At 38.9% G+C, this 20,811-nt stretch overlaps 1 protein-coding gene across 5 annotated transcripts in view; it reads right to left on the reverse strand.

The window, feature by feature from the left end:
* Window positions 1-3,146: 3,146 nt before the first annotated feature.
* Window positions 3,147-20,811, reverse strand: part of GABRA2 (gamma-aminobutyric acid type A receptor subunit alpha2) — a 91,740-nt gene continuing 74,075 nt past the window's right edge. For 4 of the 5 annotated variants that reach the window (XM_089525189.1, XM_089525191.1, XM_089525192.1 and 1 more), the window contains 4 exons: window positions 17,457-17,600; window positions 16,634-16,786; window positions 10,986-11,188; window positions 3,147-4,682 (listed from right to left, as the gene is read on the reverse strand). In XM_089525189.1, the coding sequence (XP_089381315.1) occupies window positions 4,353-4,682; window positions 10,986-11,188; window positions 16,634-16,786; window positions 17,457-17,600 (830 nt within the window). In that variant the 3' untranslated portion in view covers window positions 3,147-4,352. The remainder of the gene's footprint in view (window positions 4,683-10,985; window positions 11,189-16,633; window positions 16,787-17,456; window positions 17,601-20,811) is intronic. The other variant, XM_089525193.1, reaches the window with a different exon arrangement.

Here is a 20,811-nt window from a genome sequence, read left to right on the forward strand (position 1 = left end):
ATAAAGACACCATTCTAAAGGTGTATCCTTTTTTAAAAGGTCAACTAATAACTGCTAATGTGTATGTGAATCAAAATACTTTTGATAGGTCAAATGTGTTATTAAAATCTAAATACAGTACATAATCCTTTGTTGATGGTATGATTTATAGGATCTTTAGGGGCATAAGGAATGTTAGCAAATGTCCATGAGAAACAGTTAATGGATCAGTATTAAACATTATATAAAAATGCAAACAGAGACTTGAATTTTGTTTCCATTTGTACTTAGGAACTGATGATGCACTGAAGTTTAATTTCTTTTTTTAAAAAATGTACACCTCTTAGCAAAATCATTTCTAATATATAAAGTTGTTTTAAATTCATTCCAGCAAATTATAAAGAAGCAATTTACAAAAGCAGCAATTCTCCTTAATAATGAGATCATTCTCGTAAAAGTGAAATTAAAACAAACTACAGTTTTTGCGGACTTGCAGTTTGCGTCCTTTGCCTGTTTGCAGGGGGGGCAAAACGGAGGGAGACAAAATGGGGCGCATGCCCCTGGGTGCCCCCAGGAGCGTACCACCATACAAGGCAGTGGGGCTTGAATGTTTTTTCATTTTTGCAGGGGGTGGTCCAAAATGGATCCTCCGCGAAAATTGGGGGGGGGGGGGGCTGTATTTCCAGCATCTGCTATGTACTCACCAATATTATGAAAGAAACCCTTTAAACAGATTTCAAACAACAACAAAAAATTTACTGGAAAATCTGTATTGAGAAATCTGAGAGTATCAATATACCTAATCTAGGACAATATTTGAAAGCTTTTTCTGAACATTTGGTTTTGCTTTTTGAAAGTTATAAAAGTATCAGTTCACCAAGACTGAATAAATGCTGAAAATTAGTTTGTTGTTGGCTACTGTGTACTATTTGCTGCCCTTTATTCCAGGAAATCTACAACCCAAGATTGGGAATGTTGTCCACAGGACTGGAGACAGCAAATTGTTGATATGTATTATAACCCGTTCACAAAATATGTTTTTATCTGTATATACCATAGTTTCTAGAGTTTCTTGTTAAGTGTTACCTAAAGTCTGATAATGAAGTTTTGTGTACCAAAACTGTACAGAACTGGCTCACCATTTGGAGGAATTACTATGTTAGGAGTGTACAAGTGTGGCAGGTCTACAGATCAATTTCCTATCGCCCTGAGGGTCAGATGTGCCAAAATCATATATTACTGTGGTATAATGTAAATAACTGCCAGCAGAATAACACCTGCTTGCATTCTGCAGTCCCTGCACTGCTTCACCACTACAGTGAAACATATATGGATCACTGTTAAAAGAACAGCTGAAATCTTGTTGCATCACTGTGCAGTGCAATATGCATCTGTAAATGTGCCACAATGGGTCTCTGCATGCTCCAGATTGGGGCTTTCAGACTCATTATAGAAGCAGCCAATGTCCGTTGCAGATTGCATACACCCTGCTCAGTGAAAACCAGTTTATGTGCTGCATGCAGCCATTTACCTCTCTCCACATCACCTGGATATGACTATTGTGCAAAGTCCAATAAAAATACTTCACATGCATAATTCAAGTTACACCTGCATACATCACTGACAGGATACTGGTCACAGACTGTCAAAATGCCACCATCCTAAGAACAACAAAAAAAAAACCCTGGAAGTTGTGGGAAGTCTGGTTTTGGTTTTGAATAGCATTGTGTTACAGCAGGCCCTTGGTATCTGCTGGGGTTTTGTTCCAGGACTGCCCGTGGATACCCAAATACATGGATGCTCAAGTCCCATTAAACAGAACGGTGTTGTAAAACGTTGACCCTTATATAAAATGACAAAATCAAGGTTTGCTTTTCGGAATTTATATCTTTTAAAAAATATTTTAAAGCTGTAGATAGTTGAATCCGTGGATAAAGAATCCTTGGGTACAGAGGGCTGACTGTATTTTCTTCTCAAGTTAGCATAGTGGAACCTGTAATATATTTAAAAGGTGAACTGTCTCTCATGGAGGACTCTTCACCCTCTTTTACGTGGAGTGGAAAAAAAAAGGTGGGAGGTTTCCATAAAAATCTGGACGAGTCAAAGGCTATACAAATAGATATTGGGGCTTCATATGGCCCCATCAGGGCTTCACTTTGCCATTCCCTAGCCTTTGAGAATGGAACATCATCACAGATATGACACTACAGCTAACAAACATTCCTCATATCACTTCAGATATATGGATTGGGTACAAAGAGTGCAGAAGGAAAATGATAACTTGCTTTGATATGCAAAATGTTTCTGCAAGCATTAATTTGCACAGTATTATAATAGATAGGTTTTATAGATGCTTTCACAATTCTGCTTGTACAAGAGTGTGCAGAAGATGTCTCACCACTGGAATAATATTTTTGGATTTAGTTTAATTTCTCTCATTCATCATTCCAGTATATGGTGTAAAACAGTCCTTCCACCATTAAATTTGTGAAGTCAAATTGTACAATCAGCTGCAAATAATCAAGTGCACAGCAATCAAGTGGTGTGAATCCAAAACCATCCTTAAAGCTGCTCATCTGAATCATTCAGAATTTATAATACCTGGAAAAGTCAAGTTCTTCTACTGTATATCAACTTTTACTTTAAAAACAAAACAAAACAAAAAAACACTGAATCTCATCTTCCTTCTCATTATTTGCACCCCTGTTTCTGAAGGCTCATTTGAAAGTTAAGTCTGTGTGTGCCACTATGGGGCAAGAGGAAAAGATAAGAGAAATCTTAATTTGAAAAATTTGCTACACTTGCCAGACAACTATTCCTTTCTCTATTTAGGAGTTTATCGCATTGCTAAAAAAACCCGGCTTACCTTTCCCGTTTTGAATTCTAATTCAGGATCCAGCCAGGTATTATCAGTACATTTTGCCACCGATGCTGCTGGCCAAGAGCAGCCCAGCTAACTTCCGGCTAGAATCCGAGCTCAGCCGGCCAATTTGCAAAGTCGGGAGCTTCCCAGTTTTGAAAAGCAGCCGGCTTAGCTCGGATTCTAGCCAGAAGTTAGCCGGGCTGCACCTGGTCAGCGGCATCAATGGCAAAATGCGTCTGATAATACCTGGCTGCATCCCAAATTAGAATTCAAAACAGGAAAGATAAACTGGAGTTTTTTAGCGATGCGATAAACTCTGTAGTTTCCTAAAAAAAATTCAGGACCTGAACTGTCCCTAGAAGACAACATGAAGGATTTCATATGAAACCATTTACAGAAAACATCTGTGACAAAGCAAGTAAACAATGTATGAAATTTGTTATTAACACTGCTACACTTTTGGAATGTTTATACAGTTTCTGCTTATCAGATGTTCTGAAATTCTGTAAATTATATTTGAGAGAAGAATGCACTGGAAATTGATAAAGGCAGAATTATTTTAACAAAAAAAAGACTGAATGAATTATATAGATCCAATAACCAGAAGTGAAAAGGTTTATGTTCTTTACTTTGGTGTATCACAGCTGTTTTCTATGTACACAGCCGGTGTGGTGGGTTCAGCTTCAGCTCCCTTGATCCCAATGATTTGTCTCATCATTGATGCCTCACAAGTGGTTATGTAACACTCAAGTGCTGGAGAGAAAGGGGAAAAAAGGTTCTTGCTGGAGAAACAGTAATATGTAAATTTGCTAGGTCACCTAGACCACTGGGAATCTGTTTGTTTGTTTGTTTGTTTCCCTTTTGGAAAAGTTTTGGAAGAACCCTCACATCTAATCCTTTTGCTCCAGCAGCAGAGCATTCATCACATCACAGGTTTAGCCATCAGTCATTAACTCTGAAGGAAGAAGTTATTAACCCTGACATTCCAATAGCTTTTACACATACCTTGCATTCAGAATGGTTGCTAATAAGAGAATACTTGAACTCACCATACATATATAATATTTACATGGGCACTGCTTCCGTAAGAAATTATTAAGATTACTTTGCTTAAAAAAATCTCTCTCTTTCAAATGATAGCTTCTTTTCATTAAAGTAGAATCAGTCATTTCATAGAAAAATATTTTAAACTTTAAATTAAAAAAATAGTGTTACTAAATAGTTATGTAGGACCATATATGGTTGTATGGATATAATTCAGGCAATTTGAATCTAGGATTAGGGGAACTCACATGGGTAGGAGAGCAGACTATATTTGTCATGGGTGCCATCTGTTTTTCAGATCCCATGAATAAGGTTTGTGTACCTCCTTTGGAGATAGATGGACACGATACCTATATACATTCTGTACATATTGGTTCACAGATTAGCAGTTATTAGTCGTAAACTGTACATAGGAAAACAATCTGATTATAATGATGTCATACACCCTCATCATAAAATTAAGTTTTTAGTGTGATGGAGCAAACCCATGTAAGACAGGTTCCCTGTTTAGATATGTTGCCCAGTATACCAAGTTGAAACTACCAAATAAGACGGGAAAGACTATTCTTGACATCCTGTCAATTTTACTAACACTGTTGAAGGTTTTCTTTGCTTCTGCTGGTTTGGCATCTGGCTTTGCCTTGTTGGGCTCTGCAGTGGTAGTGGCAGTAGTTGTGGTGGTAGCACTCTTGGAGATGGTAGGGAGAGCTGAGTCTTTGGTGATATTCGGTGCATAATTGGCAACAGCCACTGCATAAGCATTGTTCTTCTTCATGACAGATGCCTTTTCTTTTTTCTGTAAAAAGATGGAATTTGATTAATCCTCTTCGATGTTTGACTAGAGGCAGGAATGAATTTTAAAAAGGTGGGAAAGGATACTTCCTAACTCTGTCTGTATTGGGGGTGAGGAAAATTTCCCCCCACCCTCCTTTTTTCCTACATGTTCTCAGGACTAATTGTCAGAGACTATGTGCTGGCGGTGGAGATCTCTTGCAAGAGGTACTAGGTAAAGGGCTTTTGAATTGAGATCAAGAGACATATGTGCTCAGACTGACAGCTACATGCAGCCCAAAGGTTGCCTTTCCCTGGGGTATGCCTACTCTTACAGTGGATCTTGATGTGGAACATGCCGGGACAGTTCCTGCCATTTGTAGACTGTGCTGCTGCCTCTAGACAGGGACCATCATCTCTCACTCTTTTTCAGCTCTGTTTGGAGCAGGAGTGGATGGGGTTACCCTGAACTGTTCCATGACAAAATGGAAGAAAGAAGGAAAAAACATGTTGTGAGGGTGGGAACAAAAAGGTGTGGTTTCTTCATGCACCTTCCTAGGAATGCCTTAGGATAAGGGGAACATTGTCTGTTTCTACCAAGTCCAAGTGGTAGAATCAAAGGAAGTGCCTCCCCTGATGATCTTGGGCAGGCCCATATGGGGAGATATGGTCCTTCGGGACTCAAGCTGTAAGTATTTTTATTTTATTTAGTTTCCATTTCTGTAATACAATTTAAAATGTCTTATGCTGTATAGATTCATATGCTTGATCACCAAAAGGAGAGCAGGGATTGGGCCATCCTGGCCTCACTAGGGAGGGACTTCCAGAGCCTGGGAGCTGCCACCAAGAAGGCTCTCAAAACCAGCATTTTGAATTGTGCCTGGAAACAAACTGGCAGCCAGTGAAGCTGTTGCAACAAGAGAGTTGTGTGTGCCCCATAGCCAGCTCCAGTTAACCACCTGGCTGCAGCTCTGTGGGCCAACTGCAGTTTCTGAGTATTTTTCAAAGGCAGCTCCACCGAGAGCACATTACAGTAATCCAAATGTGATGTAACTAGGGCATGTTCCACTGTGGCCAGATCTGATTGCCTCAGATGTTGCTGTCAAATAACCACAGTACAACATGTTGGAAGTAAGGCCAAAACTTTATTTGCAAACAATTGGTAGGGTTGGCACAAAGCATAAGGTCAGGTTCTGTGCAATCAAACCACCCGATGTAGTCTGATTATCCAAACCAGGCACCCACCCGGTGCTTGGGATGACCTAGGGGCTAAGGAACACAACTTGACCGCAAACCTTGTCTTGCGTTCACCAATTCACAAAGCCCCTAGTCACCAGGAGGCGCTCCTGCGTTCTGGCCCCCACAATGGCCAAACGCCTGCCCTATTCGCCCACGGGTACCTATTGACTCCCAAACCAGAGCTCCATAGCCCTGGTACCACAATGTGCAGATCCTGGCCTATGCTGCTGCCAAGTTGTGACTAAAAACCACCTAACAACAGCGGTGGGCGGGCGGGAGAAGCACGAAGACTTGCTCCCTTCCACAGCTTGGCTCCGCTCTGCTCGAAGCCAAGCAACCGACTGAGGGAAAGGGCCAGCAACATGGCCTTATACAGGCCTAGGCCCCTCCCTCCCTGCGTGCTATGCGGGGCCCCGCCTCCAAGGCCCAGCCCACCAATGGGCAGCCTTGGAGGACCGGAAGCCCCGCACCAACGAAACCGTCTCCCAGAGCGTCGTGGAGCGGAAGGGCCGCCCCTTCCGCCCCCTTGCACCAATAGGGAGCTGGGCAAGCCCCAGAACACTCTGGGGCTTGTAGTTCAGCCGCGTCTAACGGCAAAACGGTCTGCCCTGCAAGGCAGGCGACCGTTGCCTTCTTCAGGAACACATGATACCCATGTGTTCCTTTGAAAAAGTTACAGAAGCTTTTCTTGAAATACTTTGTTGAGGTATTGCTAATTCTCAAACCTAAGTGGAGTTATGAGGACATCTCACCCCAGGAAAAAAAGAAGTTTTCTATCATATTTGTTGCCAACAGTTTTGAAGCAATGGTTGAATCAGTTAATCTAAAATGCCTACAATGTTCATCTAAAATGTCAGCTTCCATCCATTATGATAAATCTTTTAGCAAGAGCATGATTACTTTTTTGATTCTGAATCTTTCCATAACTAGAAAGTTGATACCATGTCATTGATTAGCATCAACATTTATTATGTTACACTTTCTACATATTTTTTAATCTTCCAAACATAGCAGAAGGTCTAATTAACCTGATGACTTATTTGCAGTTCAGTTAACTTTGACTTATGGTGACCCTATGAATGAGAGACCTCTAGGAGCCCTGGTCAGGCCTGGCAAACATAGGGCTGTGGCTTCCTTGACTGAATCAATCCACAAGCAGTTTTGTCTTTTTCAGCATATTTATAAGAATAAATATTCTTCTTAATGTCTAGTTTGACTCTATGTTGTGGTCCATCATAAATGGAAATAAGACTCACTTTATATGATCAGTAGTATTCCATGCTATCTCTATTGCCAATATGTCAGAGCCTGTCTAACTCATTCAGACAAAAGTTTCTAGTCTTGCATTCTATGGCCCTCTTCAGACGGACCTTTGCGCCCCCCCCCATCATGTGCTAAGGGTTGGCCGATGGCGCACCGCCCATACTGGCCTCACCCCTAGCAAATGACTGGGGCTTCAAAATGGTGGCACCCTATACACACGGGCGCCACCATTTTGATGTGACAGACGTTTAGCGTCTGCACGTCCCGGCATCATTGGTGCACTGCGGCATCACAATCGCACCGTAAATAGAACCCGCTTTTTGCAGGTTCTTTTTGCTGCACAAGGGAGCCGTGCGGTTTGTCTGCTGCAGCTCCCTTGTGCAGCAAAACAAGGTGCTGATAGACCGCCCTTTTTGGGCGGTCTGTATCCTGTCAATGCTACTTTTCTACGTACCTGGGACACAGAATATAGATGGGCTTCCATATATAAAACCTATAATCTGAAATACTGTAGAGCTCAGTATCACATGTTTTACCATTTCTCATCTCGAAGAAGAACAATTGGGTGGGCAAAATTTGATGCATCAAACAATTAGATCAACAGATTTGTATAGATTGAAAGGATGCTCTGATTCAAAAAGAGAATATTATTTTAAATATTTTAAAATTATTTTACTATATGAACAAATATATGGGTGGTGACAGGTACCTTCTAAAAGAAGCATTTTCTATTTTACACAGAAGGTAATGTTTCAGTTGCAGTTGTCCCCATACTATTGCCAAACTGTTACCCAAAATTCCCTTCAGCCTCAGCCACTATGGTTTAGTCTCCAGGGATGATGGAAGTTCCAGTCAAAGCTGTCAGGGAACCAAATTGGGGAATGTTGTTCTATTGAGATGGTACCCAGTTCAACATATATAAACATGTTTTACCAGAACAGAAATAATATATTTTCCTTTTAAGCTATTTTTCCTTAATAAACAATTACACTTAGCTAAGTAGATTAGATAAATCATTATAATGTATTATTATTTATTTAATATGCAGAGACAGGTTGTATATTCCTTATCTGAATATCCAAAATCCAAATTGCTTTAAAATCCAAAACTTGCTTCCATGGGTGGTTGAGATAGTGACACCTTTGCTTTCTATTGGTTCAGCATACTCAAACTTTGTTTCATGCAGAAAATCATTTAAAATATTGTATAAAATTACCTTCAGACTCAGAGTATAAGGTGTATATGAAACATAAACTAATTTCATGTTTAGACCCATCTCCAAGATATCTAATCATATATTCCGAAATCCAAAAAAAAAGTAAAAACAATAAAAATTCAAAACACTGCTGATCCCAAGCACTTGGGGTAAGGCTCAACCTATATACTGTTTCTCTCCACATCTGACTGTTCCCACAGCAGTTCATGATTAGAACAGTTCATTTGGAAGACCACTGATGGTACTAAGAGTACAGACCACACCCAGTAGTGTTGGGCTACAGTTCCCTTCATCTTCAGCTAGTATTGTAAATGGTTGCACTGGTTGATCAGGAGTTATAATACAACATATCTGCAAGGCACCAAGTTGGGGAAAACTTATTACGCAGAACATTATTATAAAATGCTTACATTATGTGTGTGTGTGTGTGTGTGTGTGTGTGTGTGTGTGTGTGTGTGTAACATGCTAGTCATATGTTATTTTAAGAATAACATGATGGTAATATCTTAGTAAGAAAAACACAGGCTGTTTTTAAAAAAATCTTTTTATCGAAAAATGGGCAAAAATGCCCTCAAATCCCCAAGCATAACCCTTCTCCTAACTTATTAAAAGTGAACGTAACCAGTAAATATCACTTGCAGCATGGACTAGTGTTATCATCTCATCTCCTAGCATGCTGCAGAAAAGTAGTAGAGTAGTTTGTGGAGTTGATTTTGGGAGCATGTGATTATGGGCTGGAGTGGATAATGGAAACCAGAGAGAGAACTGAACTGAAAGTTTAAGCCATGAGTGGGAGGCATCATTCAGGCATCTGTCTTACTAATAGATATTGGAAAGGCAGATCCAAGTTCATCAGTGAACCAGTCTAGCCTAGATTTTCTTACTCCTCAGTCACCAAGTCTACCATTAGTGGTCAACTTGTTTTTGACACTGCTATATATACTCATGTATAAGTCTAGAAATTTTAGTCCAAAAACTGACCCCAAAAAATTGGGTCAACTTATCTACGTCAATGTAAATATTGTACTTTTAACTCTTCATAAAAAAACTTTCCCTTTCTCTGAGTAGAGTGGCAAAAGGCAAGAGCTTAGTCCATTCCAGAAGCACCTAAAAGAAGCAGCGAAACCCTCTACTCTCTCCACCGTGGTGCCACTTCTGATCTTTTTTAATGCCTTGGTGGGAAAATGGTGGCAGTGGCAGCTCTTTGGAGCTTCTTCTCAAAAAGCACTGAGAGAAATTGGACTTTGAAGGATTTAAATAAGATGTTTTTGTATGTTTGGTTAAAATCATATTAAAGTTAAATGCTCTAATCACTGCCAACATAGTCACCATTTTTTTTGCTTTGCGTTTTCATCCTTTTGATATATGTGCCTGGTCATCTCCCGAACACATCACACAGTCACCATTTACCACAGATCCCTTTTCATTCAACCAGCCTTTTGAGTGAGGACAAATAGTTATGCTTGCCAGAATGTTGTTCCTCTTTGTTTAATCTTTGATATACTTTGTTACATGCCTGCTAGTTTTGCCTTCAACTTATCGACAGGTAATATCAGGTCATATCAAAATCCATAATTTGGGCCCCCAAACCTACCCTGGATTTATACATGAGGCCAACTTATAGTTGAGTATATGCAGCAGTTATATATACTTTGTCTCCCTCTGGCTCCAGAAAAATTCCTTCAGGCACTCATGGAAAATGCCTCATGATATAACCATAAAACCACTCCCTTTCTGCCACGCTGCTAAAACTGCTTTGTCAAGGCACCAGAATTCCTATATATTGAACTCTCAGTATGAGCCTAAGTGTAAGTAGGATGGCTGGTTCTATCAAATGCAAGTCTTTCTGAAGGTTTTTTTTTAATGCTACCAAGCTTCTTCAATTCTATATTACATTTCCTTTCTGACAGAATTTGTGCACATTTCTTAACTGTGTGCTTTTATATGCATGCATTTTTTAAATGTACATATCTTTGCATGGAAAATTACATTGATTAAAAGGTTTTTATGTGCACTTTAGAACTATATACTGTTCTCTGCAAAGTTTTAAAATATGTGAATGTTGTCAAACACAGTTATTCCTTTCACATAACACATCACAAGCTTAGAAGATTGTTGAATGAAGTTGCATTCAGTTTAGTGTTTGCGTCTGGGAAGTTGTGAAATGAGTAAAAAGAAATTTGATAGAGTAAATTTCTTGCCTGTCCCTAAACATGGGGTTTAAATATGAGTTGCTGGGCTTCATTAGGACTCATTCATTTCTCGTGAAGAATTGCTGAAGATAATGAAATCCTGTCTAAGATTATTCTGAATGTTTAGCAGGCAGAAACAGGCTATTGTTTAATTTGTAGACAGCCTTGGGACGATATTTGTTTCTTCAAGATGAAACAGATGGAGAAAGACTCCATATGTACAATTTAATTTCTGCTGTAATGTGTGCCCAAACTGTCAGCTTCTCTTTTTTTCCACTCTTGTTTTAATCTACTCTGTCTTTATATAGGTTTAAAACTGCAATTATTTTTCAGTAATAGAAAGCTATCAACATTAGATGCTGCTAAATTGATTTCTTAGAATCGGAAGGAACTTTAAACATGCTTCATTATCACTCACCTTATCATTTACTACACTTTTTCCATCCCACGCCCATCCTCGTTTTGTGAAGTAATTTACAGTGGCAAATTCTATCAAGGCAGAGAATACAAATGCATAACAAACAGCAATAAACCAGTCCATAGCTGTGGCATAGGCTACTTTGGGTAAAGAATTTCGTGCACTGATGCTTAAAGTTGTCATTGTTAAAACTGTTGTTACACCTGCAAAGAAAAGAATGGGAGAAGGAATGTATTTGTCAGGTTCATTCGTAAAGATCATGTAAAAGACGTTTGTCATGAGAAGCTTAAAACCTATTAGTTGTCATCATGCTTGACCCAAAATACAGCTGAAAGTGACAAAGGAATTGCCAGTATGATATGCAACGTGATTAAGAAAATACACAGGGCACATGTCTGAAATAAGATATTCTGGTTTTTTTAAACTGCTATATTAAGGTAGTTCAGATATTACAAACTAGTATCAACAGATGAGTGGTTAATTTATGGATCCCTTCTTATCTATTGTACAACTACAAAACTGTGAAATTTGTGAATCTCTCCTAGAGGAAGTTAAGTGAGCTTCAAATATATCTCATAGAATTGTAGAGTTGGAAGAGACCATAAGGGCCATCCAGGCTAACCACCTGCCATGCAGGAACTCGCAATCAAAGCACCCCTGACAAACAGCCATCAAGCCTCTGCATGAAAACCTCCAAAGTAAAACACACTGTAAAACATGCATTGTACCAAGAGACAAATAACCATGTTTCTGTATCATGTCTTTTACCAGAACTGTGAATAAGAAAAAGGGGTGAAAAAGCATAAACCAATCATCCACTCTTTTTCAGCAGTGGATGGAAATGCATTGATCCTATATGCATTTCTACACATTTCCATTCTAAATTTAAATTACTACCATACTTTGGAGATCTGGGTCTGTATGTGTAGCAGACTAAGCTGATATGACAATGAAGTGGTATACTTCTGGTATGGTAGAAAGGTACCGCAAATTGGACTGAATAAACACATAGTCACAGATAAACATATAGAATAAAAAAAAACCCTCAGTTCTGAAATATAATAAATTGGAAACACACTCATAATGTATGCTACTCACTCCAGGTGCCATGGATGCCACCAAAACAGGTTTAACATTTCTGCTCTTGGAATATATGTCTTATCTCAAATCACTGGGCAGCTCTGGTAAAATGCTTCACTGCATTTTACTCACTCTGAGGTCAGAATGAGGTGCCATGCATCGATCACATGGCTGGGAGTCTTGTTCTGACCTCAGAATGAGTAACACACAGCAGTGGGAATGGCACCAGGCAGCACAGAGGGATGCATTGTAAATAGCCACCTGGTGGTGCAATAGGCCTGGAGCAAAATGTGGTTTATTTTAAATGTTTTTAAGGGAGATATATGGCAGGTTCAGTGCAGAACTGGTCAGACTTCATCCAGACAGTTTGAACAAGAACCAGGGATTTGGGTCCTTTGTTATTAGGACTACTCACCATGTGAATGGGGGAGGACAGGGCCTCATTCTTCTGAATCAAAATTTCTAAGAAAATTTGAAGAGTGTCAAGATTCAGATTTGTTCCTTTCCAGAAGAGTCCAACTTTGGTCCAGATTTTTCCTGAACTCATCTGAACCGATCTAATTAAATTTTGGATATTGGATTTCTCTGAATCCAAAGCACACCTCTATGGTTGATATAATGGATCCCAGAGCTTGGACAGAGGGGTTGAATTAATTCATATTGCTACAAAGGCCCATTTAGTTTGTTCATCCTTGCACAGTGGCTTTAGGATCATACCAGTAGTAGTACTAGCAGTAGTAGTAGTAGTCATGCTTACTTATAAACTGACTTTTATCCAGTTTGTGAGTCAAGGTGGCTTACAACAGTTAAAACAAACATAAGTATAAAAAATTACCTCATACAAAAGTTTAAAATGTCATTAAAATATCAATAAAATTAAAATAAGTAAAGCACTGGGCCAAGACTCTGGAGATCAGGATTTGAATCCCTGCTCAGCCATGGAAACCACAGGGTGACCTTGGGCAAGGCATACTCTCTCAGGATATTAAAAAATACATACACAACATAAATCTATAAATCTGACCACCAAAATAGAAATCATAAGAAGAGTAGAGACTACTGAAACAAAAAGGTTTCCCTGGGTGAATTTTAGAAGAAGATTTTAATCAGACTCCTTGTTGTTGGGTGCCTTGAATCCCATTTTAGGTGAAAAGCGAGATATAAATCCAATAAATAATAAATAAATTTCCAACTTCTGATAACCCCAAGGCAACCTTATCATGGGGTTTTCTTGGCAAGGTTTTTCCAGAGAGGGTTAGCCTTTGCCTTCCTCTGAGGCTGTGACTTGCCCAAAGTCACCCAACGTGTTTCCATGGCCAAGCAAGGATTTGAACCCTAGAATCCAAAGCCATAGTTCAATGCTCAAACCACTACCCTATGCTAATTCTTTTATAAATGGGCTCTAGATGGGTTCAAAATGTTTTTGTTTCCTTCTGCAAGACTTTCCAGACGTGAGCATTTAATTTCTCATGTCCATAGTATTAGTTTTGAATAAAAGGTTTGCTAGAATGTGTTCAGGACCCTATCTCTATTATTTCCATGTTATTTCTACCTCTGGTACCACATTTTTGGTCAAAGAAGCAATGCCCAGGAACACATCCACGTCATAAACAGAGGTATACCTGTATTTTGTTTTGTTTGAGGCATAGGTTTTGATTTTAACTATACTTTGCAGACCTTTCTTGAATCAAATATATTTATAGGCTAAGTATGCTGTTTGTTTTTTAAGCACTGGAATTTAATTGGCTGCACAGTATTATCAAAAATACACAAGTACTATGCATAAATACTATAGACAACTTAAGATTAAAAAAAAAAGATGAGAATCTTGAACCAGACAACTGTGTGCCAGCTTTATGCCTAGTCCCTGAAGGCACAATCAAATGCTTTCCAAATCCATCTTCTATGAAGAATATATTCAAGATTTATCCAATTAGCAGCACTGTAACTTTCTACACAGGCTAATTTGAAGCAAGGCAAAGACAACAAATCATCCGGTTGTAATTCACCATGGACACTTTAGGTCAACCACATTAAACAGATGTCATAAATGAAAGGAACAGAAGAGCTTGATTATTAAAACTGCCTCATTATCCCAAGTCCTTAAATGTAACCTACTGCTTAAAAGTACATTATGTCAGTAGAGTGAAAGAGAGAGGGGAGGAAAGGAACAGATTTCAGACAAGAAATATTCAACATCATTTTAAAAATAGATGCTGATTCTTTCCCCTCCTCTCCCCTGCATTCAGGAAGTGTTCCAGTATTATTATTTTTTTCTAAAAAAATAACCTTGCTCATACACATAAGAGAACACCACATTTTTTTCATGTAAAAGGGAAAGTTGAAATAATTCTGAGTTTATTCTGTAAGCACATTTGGGGTTGAATGGTCCCTGTGCACCTATTCTATTTGTAACAGAGGTGTGACCTACACCTGACTTCAGAACTAGCCCTAGAAAAGTTGCCAGTGTGAGGTTACCTCTCAAGTGATCCATCTGAGCACTTTCAAAGCAACCAAGAGTTCAGATAAGACAGGAAGACTTATTTTGGGGGATTAACAGTCTAAGGTTGCATCTGCACTACAGAATTAATGCAGTTTGACTCCGCTTTAACTGCCATGGCTCAATGTTATGGAACTCTAGTATTTGTAGTCTTGTGAGTTATTTAGTCTTCTCTGTCAGAGAGCTGTGGTGTCACAACAAAGTAAAATCCAAGGATTCCATAGGATGGAGCCATGGCAGTTAAAGCAGTACCCAACTGCATTAATTCTGCAGTGTATCAGCAGCCCAAGTTGGCACAGAGTTTTTGCCCAAAGTGAAACCTGTGAAGAATGCCTAGGACCATGACTGGACATAACATCAGAAGAAATTAAACTGAAGTTTTTTGTGATTCCTTTGAGAAGTTTCATACTTAACTAAATAACAAATATAACTAGAGTGTATTGCATTTACAGGATTTTGTGATGCTTAATATGGGGTATTTTCACTTGATGGCAACCTGGAGATTAAATTTATGAAGGAATGTGGAGACATATATACCACTAACCCATTTATTTTTGTTACTTTTAACAGCAAAGCATATGGATCTGTGCCAAAAAAAGGAGCAGCCACCAAAGAAAAAAGAGGTCTCTGCAAATTCTGGTGACCTTCAAATTGTATAAAAGTTATGCAAAATCCACCAATTCATGATTGTTCACAGGTGCACCTATCAAGCTATTACTCAAACTATTTTTCAAACTGAAGGATTTCACTTCTTTTTGTTTTCACATTCCATCCTCTGACCTACAGCTAGAGAGCTAGAGCCCTCCCTCCAATCCATCTGCCTTGGTCCGGGCCTCAGAGGGAGAGAAGAACCACTGGACCTCATCCCCTTTCCCTCCATCATTCCCATCTCCTTTTGTTTTGTGTCTTTTAGATTGTAAGCCTGAGGGCAGGGAACTGTCTGATAAATAATAATTGTAAGCCACCCTGAGAGCCATTAGGGCTGAAGGGCGGGATATAAATACCTAAATAAATAAATAAATAAATAAATAAATAAATAAATAAATTTGAGGTTCCCCATTGCTTCTTCAAGATGGAAAAGGAATAAGGAATGTCCATGGCTTGTGCAAAAATACAAACTGGCTTGCAAGATATGGACCTAATTCCCTGCATAGTATATTCAAGCAATGATTTTAAATTCTCTGTCAACTTCCCAGCCTGCACTTTCAAATGAAATTGGGCAAACCTTTCTGTCAGGTTTCTATCTTTTCTTCCAAATTTTGAAGAAATATTCAGAAGCTATATAATATGCAAACTAGGAAAATGAACAATGTCCAGGGTAGATAAGTGGTTTCTGTTGTACATCCTGTTTGAATACATCAGAGGTGAAATCTCATTTGCTGCTCCAGTCTGATGGCTTTAAAATGTGGGAATACCCTCACTGTGCAAAGTTTGTTTCATGAATTTTGTATGGGCAAATGTTTGCTCATAAAAAGTCTAGTAGGCCTCTCTACAGGCTAGGGAAGTGCCTCTCTAGCACCCAGCCTCTTGACAGCTTTGCAAATGAGGAATTTATCTCAGTCTCCAAGCTACAGAGCAGCCTCTATGCTACTATGTGTGGGAGGATCTACAGATCTAAGCTTTCTTTTAGCAGAGCAGCATTTCTGTTGTGGCACTGGTGTTCCTACTTGTGCACATAATAATAGCAAAATTTTATTTAAAAAGAGAGTGAGAGAAAGAGAGAGGGAGAAGGAGAGCTGGATTTACATTTGTTTTCAATAAGCACATTCCTAACACTGAGGCATACTTTTCCTGTCTCCACCATCAATTCCAGCAATCTACATGTTTCTCTTTCATATGTTAATTCACCTTCAAGATGCCTGGAGTGCTATAACCTATACCTGAAAGTAGCACTGAAAACCATAGCAATTTTTCACATTGCAGAATGAACTTCAATCGCAAAACAGAAGCATTGATAAAAGAGAACTGGAAAAGACATGAATTAAATGTGTTGCAGCTGGCACCTGAAATGTTGGGCTGCCTTCAGTGTTAACATGCACAACATCCAGATGTCCATCACAATACGCACCAAACACTGTCCTTGCTGGGACGGATTCTCTGTTCAACCAGAATGACACCTGGGACAGGATGACTGTCATAATGCAGGGGAGATAAGTCTGAATAACAAAATAACCAATCTTCCTCTTCAAATGAAAATGAGCTGTCATTACTGTATATTCACCTGGAGGAAAATGGATCAAATTAATAAGAATAAATATTATAGAAATCATTATGTATATTCATCTGGAAGAAAATGGATCAAATTAATAAGAATAAATATTATAGAAATCATTATGTATAACTCCATGTTTTTAAAATCATGGCAGACACTCAAGGAAAATAGTTAAAAGAGGAAGATAAATGTGCTGTGTATCTGTCTCCTCCCCCCCCCCTCCCAATTCAATAAGTTATGGAACCGAAACAGAAAGATTAAGATCATTTGGTTCTGTTGCCATTAAAGAAAAAATCCCTACTCATGAAACTTAATTCAGTTTCAAATGCATTTGCTGGATGGACTCTATGATGAGGAAGTGGACAGCAGTTTGCCAAACAAGCTGTCTATTGCCACTTATGAGAAATTCTTTGGAGCCTAGCCATGGGATTTTTCTTAAATTTGCAAGCTCTACAAAGGTCCTTCGTTCCTTCCTTCCTTCCTTCCTTCCTTCCTTCCTTCCTTCCTTCCTTCTTCTATATAAACCCACCTTTAGGTCTGTAAAGACTCTTGAATGTTAATACAAATGAAGACAAAAATTCAGGACAGCAGTCAAATAGTGGATCCCATGCAGTACAACAATGTTGGCAATTAGACAACAATGAGTTATTTGCTATATATCTTTCCTCATTCTACTTACCTGTGCTAGATTTAGCTGTTTCCTGTCCAATTGTCTGACCTAAGAGATCATACTGATTTAACCTGGAGCCATCAGGGGCCACTTCTACTGAATTAGATGCATTGAAAGTCCACTTGTAGGTCACTTCTGAAGTTGTATATGCATCTACAAGAGGAGGGGAACAAAGACATTTCTGTATTATCAAAAGACCAGAAGTGTTTGGGAATTAGCCTTTCAAGATATTCCATATAACTGCTGGATTAAATATTCAAATAATGAATAGTGAGCCACTAAAGCAGTGTGTTTCAAATATATCCACTAAAAATCTGTTATCAGTTTGAAGGGGGTGGGATGTTCAGCATATGGACATCCACTGTTCAGCATATGGACATCAGATCACAGTCTGAGGTCCTCCATGTCTCCCACTGCAGTATCCCAGTCAGGCATGTGTTACTTGCTTTTCAAGAAAAGAGGCAGATATGACAAGCCGTATTCATGATCAGCAAGTCTGCTTTGGGAAGGAGTGCACAAAAGTACAGTTTTCTCTCTCTACTCTTTCCCCTCCCCTTACTTGCCATTCAACAGCATCAGCCCTTTGGTATGAATGGACCTCCTTGTTTAGCTGCTATTGCTTATGAGAAGCTGAGAGGATGACATAGAGAAAATGAATGTGTAGGCAGTCATTCAGTGATAACACTGAGGCTAGCAGTCAGGACACAAAAATGCACTGTAGAAATGGCCTTCGAGCACCATCCTGAACCCCCTGCTCTTTTACTGCCATCCCATTCTTTTGTAAAACAGCAGTTCTTATCACTGCTCTTCAGTGCTGGAGACCCTCCACCCATGTGCTCATGCATGTGCTTGCACACAAACTTCATTTTTTCTGTATGCTCCCTGCCATGAGAGGCAGAAGAAGGCAGCCATCGTCCATGCAATGGCTGCTAGAATTGCCAAAGCCATGTTTTTCACTGTCTCCTCTTCCTCCTTCCATAGCAGGGGCCCAGGGATGGGAAGGTGGATTTTACATGGGAGTGCTGCAAATTTCTTAGCTCAACCCACTTCCCAAAACCTGAGCATAATTTTGTCACTGTAGCTTGAAATACTTTTCTTTTGTAAGGTAAATTACCAATTTCCAGGATAGTAGCTCTAATTTCTGAATTTTTTTTGAGATTATTGATAGCACCATGTCAATAAATAGTGTAGAATTTTCAAGTGCTGAACTCGGAGCCATCATTAAGTTCCTGTTTCTGCAGAAGAAAACTCCAAAGGAAATCCATAAGTGTATGCTGTTGCGGAGAAGCCCTGGCAAAGAGAATGTTCTGAGCAGACAATCAGAGATAGACTGGCAAAAAGGTAGGGGCCAACCTTAGAAGTGGCTATAAAAAGGAGGAAGACCTGTTAAGGCTGATGAGTGTGCCAAGCCTGCTGAGACAGGAAGGTGTCTTAGAACTGCCAAAGGAGGAGTTGGGAATAAGGGTTCAGCCTGAATGGGATTCAGATTCCCATATCAGGAGAAAGAATTTTAAAAGGACAAGAGAAATCTCAAATTTCAAAGAAACATCATCATTTCATGAGCACACCCTTGGTCATGTATGTTCACGAAGTTTTCTAGAAACCCTAGGCCTGGAAGTCTAAGAAGGGGAGAATAATATGCATTTTCTCTATATCTCATGCTGATACTATCATATTTTCCAGGAATTACTTAATTTACATTTTTATTTTATCACATTGGCTTGCATCTATAAAACAAAGTTACCAAGTCTGAACTATGGAGGCATCTGGCTATGGAAAGTGTACCAGAAATCATTCTTTCTCAGACATAGTGTAAATGAGATAAAAAATATTTAAAATTATATAAGAATAATACAGAGCTTTACAAAGTCAACCTGTGTGTCCCAGAACAACTATTCCTCCTGAGATATGTCTTACTTCATTTTGGCATGTTGACATAGTGGACCACCTAACTCTACATTTACTCCACTTCCCATTGACTGGAGAGATGGTTCCACAGTAGGTAGGCTTTTAATAGAATATATTGAGTTACTATCAATATATTAAAGGCCATTGGCCTGGTTCAGACATAGCACCAAAACATTATTTAGTCTGCAAACCATTGTTTGTGTCATAGATAAATCAGGCAGTCTGAGGTTTTTGTGGTTTATCTCTCACTTTTGACAAAGAATCTTCACATCTTGTCATTGGTTAGTAGCTGAAATCAGGAGGAAAAGCTAAACAGTTGCCTTCTCAGACATCTATAACCAGTTTCAGCATGGCTAAGGTCACGTTATTCCTCATTTAACCCTCTCTTCCCTTTACAACAAAACGACTACAACAAGATTGTTATTCTTGTTATATGTATTTGTGTACCATCTTTCTCCCAAAATAGGGACTCAAAGCAGTTTACAGTTTTAAAAGAACAATACAACTGAAAACATACAGGTATATGTTAAAAAAGAATTAAACTATTTACAATATTAAAACAATTCAGTTCTAAACTTAAAAGAATAAAAAATCAATTAAAAAGATAAAAAGTTATCAAAAACAGTTGAGTTTAAAATAACACAGCACTCCGTAAACCATTATTTAAACATTTCCCATATTAAAAGGCTGTTGAAATAAAAAAGGTTTTGGCTGCTGCAGGGGGTTATTCTGGCCTCCTTGAGAAGGGGGTTTCAGAGACTAGGGACAGTCACTCAGAAGGCGCTATCTTGTGTCTCTGTCAACCATGTGTCTGACACGCTCTGGAAATACATTCAAGCTCTGATTTTTAGGTCCTGCCCATTATGAACAAGGCCCCTTCTCTTCCTCTTTGGGGCATGGCTAATGAGGCATTCAAACACACAGCCAAGGCTAATTCTAATCAAACATGCATATTAATCAGCTCAGTCTAAGCATTAGATAGGATGAAGTGCTTCCCTCAGAGTTTGGGTATTGTGAAAACATTTTAATTATTTACTTTGTGTTTTATTTTCTATGTGGGCAAAAGGTACATATGTCATTTTTCCCCATGTGAAAAATAACATGATGAGAGCATCCAAAACGGCTGTGCCATACACTACTGCAAGGGGAAAAAACATTCAAATGACCTTTTATTATTATTATTGGGCAGTCACACCGTAAGAACAGTGACACTGAAGATTTGATTGTTTGGAAAGGGCAATGTTGCTTCCAGCTATATCAAAATATCTTCTTGTCTTGTTTTCTCCTGCCCAGCTATCCTATCCTGTCCTCAGTTGCTGTCAAGTCCTTTAATGCTGCATACATTTTCAAGGCATTTTCTGTCATGCAGTTTCTGATCTCTAGCCATATTTTTCATTCAATCATGAGTTCACACTTTTAAGAAAATAATATTTAAACACCACATAATGTAGCTGTC

The sequence above is a fragment of the Sceloporus occidentalis genome, unplaced genomic scaffold (assembly GCF_023333645.1).
Source record: "Sceloporus occidentalis isolate IW3139 unplaced genomic scaffold, rSceOcc1.0.p SCAF_5, whole genome shotgun sequence".
Lineage (NCBI taxonomy): Eukaryota > Metazoa > Chordata > Lepidosauria > Squamata > Phrynosomatidae > Sceloporus > Sceloporus occidentalis.